Source organism: Orycteropus afer, unplaced genomic scaffold, assembly GCF_000298275.1.
Source record: "Orycteropus afer afer isolate SDZICR_OR568_19922 unplaced genomic scaffold, OryAfe1.0 scaffold00024, whole genome shotgun sequence".
NCBI classification, from domain to species: Eukaryota; Metazoa; Chordata; class Mammalia; order Tubulidentata; family Orycteropodidae; genus Orycteropus; species Orycteropus afer.
Genome location: NW_006921611.1, coordinates 10,877,273 through 10,888,899, shown reverse-complemented (window position 1 = coordinate 10,888,899; position 11,627 = coordinate 10,877,273). Strand labels below are relative to the sequence as shown.

At 38.1% G+C, this 11,627-nt stretch overlaps 1 protein-coding gene across 1 annotated transcript in view; it reads left to right on the top strand.

Moving 5' to 3' along the window:
• ZMAT4 (zinc finger matrin-type 4) overlaps nucleotides 1-11,627 on the top strand; it is a 418,444-nt gene that overhangs the window by 235,569 nt on the left and 171,248 nt on the right. The window contains exon 3 of the mRNA XM_007935068.1: nucleotides 9,527-9,683. Coding sequence (XP_007933259.1) covers nucleotides 9,527-9,683 — 157 coding nt within the window. The remainder of the gene's footprint in view (nucleotides 1-9,526; nucleotides 9,684-11,627) is intronic.

Here is an 11,627-nt window from a genome sequence, read left to right as displayed (position 1 = left end):
TTACAATGTTGTATATTGATTCCACAACTTCTCAATGTTTTTATGTTTTTTATTCTTTTGCTTGCTTACTTATTTGTTAAATGACTTATCTAGATAATTTTAGTAAAACCAATTTCCTCCACAATGTGGAACCTCTAATGCCATTCCTCATAGGTACAGTCACTCTGAAATGACAGTGGCTTTTGCATGTCTCTCTTTTCCTGATCTTCTTTGTTAAATGATCTCTGCTGGAATCTCACTCAACTCTTAGGTTAGATCGTACTAATTGGTGCCTGATTATGCTATTATTTTTGTCAAAACTCTGAGACATCGTCTGATCCATTTAAATTCAGGCATTTTTGCAGGGCTTCTTTTTTGGCAAATCCTTGTAGTTTGTTCTGACTCCAAGGAGGATTTTCTTAGCTGTTTCTTTCCCTAGTTCTCTCCTGTAGACTAGACGCCTATGGCTTAACTCGTTCTAATGGAATGGAGCTACCAGCCTCCTCTTAATTGCTTTCCAACAAAATTTCGCTTGTATTTGTGAGCACCCTTAGGCTTAAACATCCCCACATGTTATTCCAAATAAAGTCAGTTCTTGCAGAGAGTTTAGCAACCCTGTTTTCTCTCTTTTTTTTTTTTTTTTAATTTTAATTGTGATTTTGGTGAAAGTTTACAGAGCAAATTCATTTTCCATACAGCAGTTCATACACATTTTGTTTCATGCCAGTGATTGCAATCTCCACAATGTAACAGCTCTCTTCCCACTTCCTCTCTGTAGTTACCTTTTCCCTCTGTCCTTTCCTTTGCATTCCTGCCACCTGAGCTCTCTCCCTGTGCAAATACTGCTCTTCTGTTCTCCCATAATTGATCGATTAGTCTAAGGAATGTATCTCCTGGTGTAAATGTTCACCCTATATGCCTGCCTATTGACTGGAAGCCACAAGAGTGAGGTTATTTCCAGACCTGAAGGGTTACTAGGAACTAGTCTTAGGGATTTCACCAGGTTCCATCAGACCAATAAACCTAGTATTTTTTATGATTTTGTAGGCACTCTCTGTTCTTATAGAATCCCTTTACCACTGTTTTTATGGCAAAATCTCTGAGCCACTGTTCTAGAACTGGAGGAAGAGATGGTGCCTACCTCTTGTAGAGATATCCTTGATTTATTAGCTCGGAAGGAGTTGGTAGCCACATCTTGCCACTCCTGGTGTGGAACTTCCTGCCCTACAAGTAAGCTGAGCTAAGGCAATCAGCACCTGAATATCCTTGGCCTCCTGCATAGATCCTCTGTCCTATAAATAGGGGGAGGTTGGAGGAAGAGAGCATCTGATCTTTCGGTTACATCTCCAGGAATTTAGCTTCTACAACTTAGAACTTCAGTGGATGAGAAAAGACAGCAGCTTTTTTCTCCTGTTATGTCTTGAGTAGGAGCTGATGGGAAAGAATGATCTACAATCTTAACCATATTCACCTAGAGTGAAGCTTCTGTCATGCTGAGATAGATGTCTGTAGGAAGGGAAGTGTTGTGGATCAAGTGCCATGGACTCTGCGGTGTAGTAAATTACATGGTGTGGCTTTTCTAGCCATAAGTCTTTGTAAACTCTGTGCTGGAATTTGCTGTGACCAACTGAGTAGCTCCTGATTGTTAACATTATCCACCTGGGACATTTCTGTTGAAAGTGGCCAAAGCAATCTTCTGGGAAGTTCTCTCTGTCTCAAGTGTATAGAATTCTGATGTTGGGATTGGTTAGTTTGGTCACTCTGCCAGGCTCAAAAGGAGCCCTCCTAGAGGCAAAAGAAATCTCTCACTGTGGCTGAGAGACACAAGAGACATGTACTGCTGAGAGAGACACTGAGAGACACACACTATTGGGAGAGATACTGAGAGACATGCACTGCTGGGAGAGATACACACTGCTGGGGAGACACCGAGAGACATGCACTACTGGGACAGAGACTGAGAGAGACTTTTGGCTGAGAGACAGCGGGCTGAGAGAGACTGAGTGTGTTCCTGAACTTGAATTGTAGCCTGTTGCCTCCCTAATAAACCCCATAATCTGTGAGTTGTGTGTGGCCACTACAGTGAATTATCAAACCCAGCAGAGAGGTGGTGGGTGCTGCAGGAGGAATGGTTGGTGGCACGGTTGGTGAAAGCATTGGAGGGAGGCAGCATGTCTGCCCTTTCAAGGATAGGCCTTGGGCTACTAGTGGTGATTCTGTCTTCCTCTTGTGGGGTTAGAGGAGGTCAGAAGATGCTGCCTCCTTGCCTCTTTAGCAGAGTCTTACTGTTCTTATAGATATTTAGTGGACTTTTTTGAATAAATGCTCCTTTATTTGCTATTTGTTCATAGGACAATTTTCAGAAGCATTAAATGGTTGCTTTTGTTATTTTTTTAAAAAATGATTTTCACTTATTTTGGTTGTTTAGTTGGGTAGCAGTTCCACAAAATTCCTCACTCTGCCATTCTGGAAATGAAATTCTTTCTTTGGCTTTTTTACTCACCAAAAGTAAAAGAGAATGAAAGCAATGATCTAAATTAAGTTTTTTTTTTTTTTTAAAAAAAGTCTTTATAAGGAGACAAAAGGCCTTTCTGGCCAGATTAAGCCAGGGTTTTTCAGTCTGAATGAATTCTTCTGAAGAATTCTTAAATTTGCAAAATGCTTTAACTAAGCTTCCACTATATTTTGTTTTTCCTTTCAGCAAAGATGTGGACATTATATTTAAAGAATCGACTGAATTTTTGCCTCCAGTTTGAGACACATATTTTAAGATAATCTTCAGTTCTTCCTTCATTTCCTTGATTGCTTGGGACCATTCCCAAGTCTTTAAGCCAGTAATTTTAAATGCATTCATTGAGGTCTGTTCATCACACTTTATAGAGTTTCTACCTAGGGTCAGAGGTCCACGTTGCTCTGGTTCTCTGGGTACTGTGAGAGACTCAAATAAAGACAATATGATCTGTAGTCTCAAGGTGCCAATAATTTGTGATTTAAATAGCCAACCATATGTAATTAAATTCTGGCACTTTTCAGGCACTTGGTTAATATCAAGGCCTTTTCTGGGTAGCTGTTTTTTTCCCCAGGATCACTGGCATAATCAGAGTTGGTGGTATTCATAATTGCATATTGTAAGTTGCAACAGCCTATAAAGCCCACTCTACTGAAAGAAAAGTACTTATTCTTTCTTGGTCCCTCTTCCGCGGCTATACCATCACCATATTCCATAATATTATGCAATAATTGTTTATTTTCTTCTGCTACTCTTTCATTCTTCTATGTGACTATATGAATGGATTGCCTGGGAGGGTTGTTGTAGTTATGTTTCTACTCCTGATGACCCCATGTATGCAGAGTAGAACTGCTCCATAGCGCTTTTAAGGCTGTAAACTTTTGGAAGCAGATCACCAGGTCTGTCTTCTAAGATACCTCTAGGTGGATTCAAACCATTAATCTTTCAGCTAATAGTCAAACATTTAACAGTAGAAACATATAATTAATGACCACCAAGAAGCTAACATAAATATTAGGGACATGATACCCTCCTTCAGCCCTCAGCTCTGTTTATTCAGGAAACATTTAAGGCTCCCCTCACCCCCCATATGCCAAGCACTGTGCTGGTGCTGAGGCTTCAATATCAATGAGACAATTTCTCTAACTTCAGTCTCACGAGGAGAACAAATACTAGAACAAACAAATGTAATAATGCAGCATTCTACTATGAAAAGAAGTATATGCAGGACACAAAGATGACCCAGAGACAAATGCTTATCTCTGCAGGGCAGTAGAGAGAGTCATAATGAGCTTCACCTCTAGGCAGCAATGATTAAGCTGGAACATGAGGACAGAATCTGCCAAGACTGAATGTGATGAGGAAGGATATTGTGAGGAGGAGAAAAGGTTGAAGATGAAAATCCACACAGTGAAGCTTATTTTATATTAATGACCTTTTTACCTCACAATTCGTAGAGTGTGTGTTCAATACCACTATCATCAGTTGCCTTCATCTCATGGCGACACCTTATATGTTGGAGTAGGACTATGTTCCACAGTTTTGTTTTTGTTTTTGTCTTCCTTTTTTTTTAAAAAAAAAAAAGCCACTGTAATTTGGGTGAATGTTTACAGAGCAAATTTGTTCCCATTCAATAGTTGATACCCATTTTGTTTTGTGACATTGATTGCAATCCTCACGATGTAACAGTTCTCTTCCCACTTCTTCCCTGTGGTTACCTTTTCCTGTGTCCTTTCCTTTGCATTCTTGACCTCTAAGCTTTCTCTTTGTATAAATTCTGCCCTTCTGATCTCCCATGGTTGATTGTTTTAAACAGTGTACCTACCTGGTATAATTGTCCATCTTGTAGGCCTACCTACTTCTTGGCTGGAAGTTAAGCCACAGGAGTTCAATTCCAGGCCTGAATGGTGACTAGGAGCTGTAGTCTTGAAGTTTTCACCAGTCTCTGTCAGACCCATAAGCCTGGTCCCTTTTTTATGATTTTGAGTTTTGTTCTACATTTTTCTCCCTCTCTAACTAGGATCTCCAATTTTGATCCCTTTCTGAGTGATTGGTGGTAGTAGCCAGACATCATTTAATTATGGTCTCAGGGCCATATAGACTGAGGTTCCCATGGTCTACTAGTCCCTTGGCCTAATTGTTTCCATGCATCTTTGATTTTCTTCACTCTTCTTTGCTCCAGGAAGGAGAAACCAACTGATGCATCTTAGATGGCTACTCACAAGCTTTTAAGACCCTCACTGCTACTCATCAAAGTGGGATGTAGGAAAAATGTTTTTGTGTAGTATATTATGCCAATTGAGCTTGCTGTTTCCTGTGACCATGGTCCTGAGTCTGTGGGCCCAGCAACTGCTTCCTCAAGGTGTTTGACTGTGGCTAAGAAGTTTTGGTAACTTTGCCCCTGTTAGCTCTATTATATATATGGATATTTTTATAGCACATACAAATACATATGTATAAATATCATCTGCCAAACCTACCTATGGTCATGGGTATATTCCCTTTTACCTACCCATATTTTGCCTGTCTACCTAAGTATCCACCTGTAATGTTTGTTATTACTGAAATGCAGTGTTGTGTATATAAAAGTATTTACCTTTGTTGTCTGTACCTCTTATACACCTCTCCATGTTTTCCTTTTCCTTAGTTTTATTGTGCTGGTCACTCACTTTTGGTATGCTGTCTTCACTTTTAGCCAAATCAGTACGTATCTCTTATCTACCTGGCAGTTTTCCCTCTCCACCACTCCTTTCTATGTATAAACCTTTCCTTTAGTTTTTACAGTAATGGACTCATATAATATTTGTCCTTCTGTGATTGACTTATTTCACTTAGCATAATGTCCTCCAAGTTCATCCACATTATGAGGTGTTTTACAGATTCTTCATTATTCTTTAGTGTTGCATAGTATTCCGTTGTGTGTATGTACCATAGTTTGGTTATCTATTCATCCGTTGATGGGCACTAAGGTTGTTTCCATCTTTTTGCTATTGTGAATAATGCTGCAATAAACATAAGTATGCATATATCTATCTATGTCCTGGCATTCACTTCTTTAGCATATATATCTAGCAGTGGGATTGCTGGGTCAAATAGTGTTACTATTTCCAACTTTTAAGGAAGTGCCATGCTATTTTCCTCAGGGGTTGAATCATTTTACAGTCCTACCAGCAGTGTATGAGGGTTCCAATCTCTCCATACCCTTGTCAGCATGTTATTTTCTGTCGTGTTTAACTTTGTTCTTATTGCTGAGGTAAGATGATATCTAAATGTTATTTTGGTTTCCATCTCTCTAATGGCTAATGATTGAAAACTTTTCTTCATGTATTTGTTGGCTACTTGAATATCTTTGATGGAGTGCCTATTCACATCCTCTGCCCATTTTTCAAATTGGATTATTTGTCTTCTTGAGGTTGAGGTGTTGAGATTTTCTATAAATTTTAGAGGTAAGTCCCTTGTCAGATTATGTCATTACCAAAGATTTTTTCCCTATCTGTAGGTTCTCTTTTTACTTTTTTGGAGAAGTCTTTTGATACACATAAGAATTTAATTTTTAGAAGGTGCCAGTCATCTAGTTTATTTTCTGCTGTTTGTGCATTTTGGTTATGTTTTAAAGTCTATTTATGCCATAAATAATGGACCCTAAGTTTGCCCCTGTTTTTTTCTTAGATGACTTTTATAGTTTTAGGTTTTATGTTTAGATCTTTGATGCATCTTGAGTTAGTTTTTGTGTATGGTTTGGGGTATGGATCTTGCTTCATTTTTCTGTAAATGAATATCCAGTTTTGCCAGCACCATTTGTTAAAGAGACTATCTCTTCCCTATTGAAGGAGTTTTACCCTTTTGTCAAAGATGAACTGTCCATAGGTGGATGGATCTATTTCTGGATTAAAAGTTCTACTCCACTTATCTACATGTCTGTCATTGTACCAATACCAGGCTGTTTTGAATACTGTGGCTATACAGTACGTTTTGAGATTGGGTAATGTGAGACCTACTTGTTCTTCAGTAGTGTGTTGCTTATCTAATATCTCTCTCCTGTCCATATAAAGTTAGTGATTTTTTTTTCATGTCCTTAAAGAATGCTGATGGAATCTGAATTGGGATTGCATTGCATCTATAGATTGCTTTCGGTAGTATTGACATATTCACAATGTCTGTCTTCCAATCCACAAGCATGATATATTCTCTCATATATGTAGATCTTTTATAGTTTCTTGTAGTAGTGTTTTGTAGTTTTCTTTTTATATATCTTTTGTTTCCCTGTTAAGACTTATTCCTAATTATTTTATCTTTCTGGTAGCTATTGTAAATGATATTGTTTTTCTTATTTCCTTTTGGAGATCTTTGTTTACTCTAGGTAAATTTGAATGTCTATCTTTCTTGGTTATCAGCTAAGTGTGTTAATCATTTGCACCATCCAGGGTCTCCTGTGAGTTTCATAAAAACTCACTGCCTTCGAGTTGGATCTGACTCATAGCGAGCCCTCCTGGTGTTTCCAAGGTGTAGATTTGCCCACTCTTCTTTCTGAGGAGTGGCTGGTGGGTTTGAACTGCCAGCTGTCTGGTTAGTAGTCAAATGCCTTAGGCCCAACACCACCAGAGCTCCTAGGAGACTTTATTTACTAGATTATAATACACCCCTTTATATTCTACCTGCCTTTTCTACTTTTGCCAGTGCTGACTTCTTTGAAAATAGGAAATGCATCTAGCATAACATTTAACACAGGTTCATGAAGTGTATTGAGTGGATGAATATTTAAATTCACTGATCATTATTCAGTTTGAGAGCAGATATTTTCCAAGAAACTATTGGAAACTGAGTGCACTTCACATATTAATACTACCTCTGTGCCTTAGCTTCTTCCATCCTTTCTTTAGAAATGTCTACATGTTAGAGCTCTGGGGAGAGAGGCACTTGTTCTTCAGTATAGGCCACTAGGCACATTTACTGAAAGCAGTAGAAGGGATGCAAACATTGTAAATAGGTGTACACTCTAGCTTATGATTGTGTGCCTGATTGTTTAAAAATTACATGCTTGAACTATATCATTCATAAAACCAGTGGCCTTCAAGTTGAGTCCAATTCATGGGGACCCCAGGTATGTCAGAGTAGAACCATGCTCCACAGGATTTTCAATGGCTGATTTTTTTTTTTAGGAAGTAGAGCTCAGACCTTCATCAGGTACAAAGTGATGCAAGCATCCACTTCTATATTGACACCCTTCTTCTTCTTCTTTTTTAACTTAGAAAAGTATTGTTAAAAATAAAAAGGGAAGAAGCAGTTCTTTATCTCTCCTGAGCTATTCACTCCTCATTTTATGTCTTCGAACTCTTCATTTACTCTCTTGAATTGCCATCCTCTGGAATTCTGGGGCTGAACTCTTAATGGGATGTTTCACCATTTCCTAGGTGTAGGTGGAGGCTTGGGCAAGGAGAAGCCAATCCTTCCCTTTAATATTTGATTCATTTTGTTTCCTCAGTATACCTCACACAGGTTTAAAAGTGTTTATGCCTTTACTATTACTATTATTTTACTGGGGAAAAACTCAAAGCACCTTGGCTTTAAACTCTTGGCAAGGGTACCTCTCCCCAGTATCCAACGTGGTTCCCTACCATTTGTTCTTCCCTACAAGAGCACCTTTTGGGAGGGCTCTGTTTCTCCCCATATGATCCATTTCTTTTCACTTCTCCCCCTTTACTCCTAGTGGTATATATCCACGAATTCCACTCATTAAAGCTCACTGAGAAAGAGGGAGGGAGAGCAAACTGAAGTAGGTAGGGCTTCATAACTTGGTCTTCACAGAATCACTTTTGCTGTTTCTGTCCTGCCCTCTCCCCTGAATAGCAAGCCACCTCTGGAACACATACACACTCAAATACACACACATATGCACACATCCTTCCAAAGACAAATACTAATTAGCAGAGATATTGCAGACTCACTCTTTAAGGAGGAAAGGGGTAGTTTCCTTACTGCCATATAATTTTCAAGACAGCTCTTTCTAAAAGTCTGGAAACCTCATCATTATTATGCAAAACAGTATAAAACTCTTTTCCTCCCTTCCCCTTCTCTTCCTCTACCCAATTCTACTTTAAATTGTACTCTTAGGGCCTGCTGTGAGTAAGAAAAGGGGCTATTGTGGCACCATATACTCATCCTAGGCTGCTCTTTAACAAGGAGAGGCTTTGCTCTTGCTATTCCATTAAGAAATAGATTAACTCCTTATCTGAGCATCCCCTTTACCCTCAATTTCTAACCAGGTAGGAGGCAAGGCAATGGATTAATCTTCCCCTTACATAAGTATAGGTAATTGATGACCTGTATGCACAATAGTGAGGTCACATAGTTGGACAAAGGATTTGTTTTTTCTGGATTATGATTCGTTTTCATCAAGTCTTATGAAAGAATACAAATCAAGCTGGATTTAAGTATTTTGTGCAGTATTTAGAGAATCACCTCCCCTGAATAAAACAAAAATTATACAACTCTCCTAGAAAATTCAGCCAGCATGAACATTCTGCCTTATGACATATACTCACACCAATTATGAAAAATGTTCAATTACTTAAAGAAATCTTAAAAAATAATCTAGACACTGCGACCATGTATCCTGGTGAGGCTAAAAATTGGTCAAAGGCACAGCTGAATGCCAAATGATAATTTCTGCTAAATAATTCAGGCCATCTGAACTCTGGTATTATACTTACTTTAATGAGTATAATGGGTGCAATTAGAGACTGTTTTTCTCCCTGTGCCAGATACAATGTGCTCTCGTTTAATTGTGTGCCCCCTGTTTCTTCGGGTAACTCATATCTTGCAAATTTGTCCTGGCATTAGTAGCTAACCAATGAATGTATGTTGAAGTCAATAAGTTTTGATGATGATTATTTTGAGAAAAAAGAGAGCTTGTATAACCAAAACTAGACATTTCCATAAGCTAGTCAGCAATAAATCTCGTTTACAAAAAGTAGGATGAGAAAAAAATATCTTAAAACTTGGTTTTCTAATTCTATTTTTTTCTTTGTCCCCTCACAGGGAAATGATGCTGATATGGTGGATAAAAACAAATGCTGCACACTCTGTAACATGTCTTTTACCTCAGCAGTGGTGGCTGACTCACATTATCAAGGCAAAATCCATGCCAAAAGGTTAAAACTGTTGCTAGGAGAGAAAACCCCATTAAAGACCACAGGTATGTGTCTGAACAGTAACCGTGGAGAGATGCTGAAAAGCCAGCACTGTGCCTGTTCCGTTAATCACACTTCCTATTCAGAGGCAGGTTGGCCAGAATGAGAGTCTAATGATAGATGTCATTCAAACCTCAAAGGGATGGGTAGGTAGCCTCAGCCACCCTTGCTGTCATAACAACATTAAATATAAATTCAGGTGCTCATTATATCAACCTGGCTCCTTCAAATTAGTAATTCAGCAGCTTGAATCTTTTGAAAAGCAGTTTACATCCTGCAGGATGCTGCCTAAGATATTTTTTGCCAGATATATCTATTAAGTAATGAGCATTGCTTTCCCTAGAGTCAGTCTATAATCCAGTGTATAATGGTATAATGGGGAGATCCTCTGTTAATGTCTGCATCATGCAGGGTATCATCTTTTTCTTATCACAGAGTGAGGGGGAAGAACTGTAGTCTTTAAAAATATTATTGCAGATCAAATGATTTTTTTTTTTTCCAGAAATGGCATTCCTCTCATCTTTGTGGGGGGTATTGTGATTCATGCCTGTTAATTTTCACATTAAAAGCTTAAATATTGATAACAGATCATTTGACCTTCTAATTGCTTAACCAAAATTATTCTTCAGAGGTCTATCAAAGCATGAAACTAAAAACACTGTTATAATTTAATCAAGATAGACTATTTGAACAAAGTTGACATCCTGGCAAAGATGGTATTAGATTGGGTTATAATCCAAGAAGTTAAGGTATATTTCTTGATGACTACTCTTGCAGTACAGTTAAAATTTAGCAGTGCATTTTATCTTGCTGTCTAATGAATCGTGCATAAATTGTGGGTGTAATTATTTTTAAAATAGTATTTTGGAAATTGGAGAGAGTCTAAAACATTGCTTGGCTTTTATCTTCACCAGTGTTTGCCTTAAGACAAATGTCTTCTTTTACTTAGAGAATAGGAAAACATTTTTTCACTATATTTTTTCTACTTAGTTTAACTAAAGAATGTTGTTTTTCTAAAGGTGGTTTTGACATTCAGATATAGGATAAGGTTGTGAATGCACATGGAATCTGGAGACACACTCAGCTTGTCTTAGGAGCACATCGTATATGGAATTTAATAAGCAGACACTCAGTTGAAAATTCCTGATTCTTGCTCTCAAAAAGGTTGGATACTCACCTCATAACCTACTCCTCATCAAACCTCTTAAAATAGACACCTCAAAGAAATAGTCACTAGAACGTTTTTATCTGTTTTCCATAATACATAACTACCCATTTGTTTTCTCTCCCTAAGGAAAGCATTGCTGTAAAATTTAATTTTGGAGGTAGTGATAGGAAAAGGGGAACTATATCTTTGTTTATCACATCAATTAGCAAGTGGTAGAGTTATTATTTCTGTAAAATAAAAATCACCACATGACAAAAATAGTTCTTTGTGAATTTAAATACCACCTCAGGACAACCAAGCACCAATTTATTTTAATGAATTCAAGTACCTTCAGTGCTGGTAAATATATTTGGGATAATTTGTGAGTTGCTATCAATATATTCTGAACCCACCTGTCATTGAGTCAATCCTGGCTATAAGTCAGAGTAGAACTGCCCCATAGGATTTCCAAGGATGTAAATCTTCACAGAAGCAGACTATCTTATTCTTTCTCCCATAGAGCAGCTGGTGGGTTAGAATGGCAGACCTTTTGGTTAGCAGCCCAATGCTTTAACTACAGTGCCATCAGAACTCCATAACATATTCTGAGGAAACATCAAAAAGACTTACAACATGGATATATGGATGGATAGATAGGTGGACAGGCTAAACAATTAACTATGTCTATGAAGGAGGGAGTGTATCCAGGATCATATATAGGGTTGGCAGACAATGGTCCTATAAGTTTATGTGAAGGATCAGAATCCCCAGGAGTATAGTACAACTGACAAGGGGCTACCTT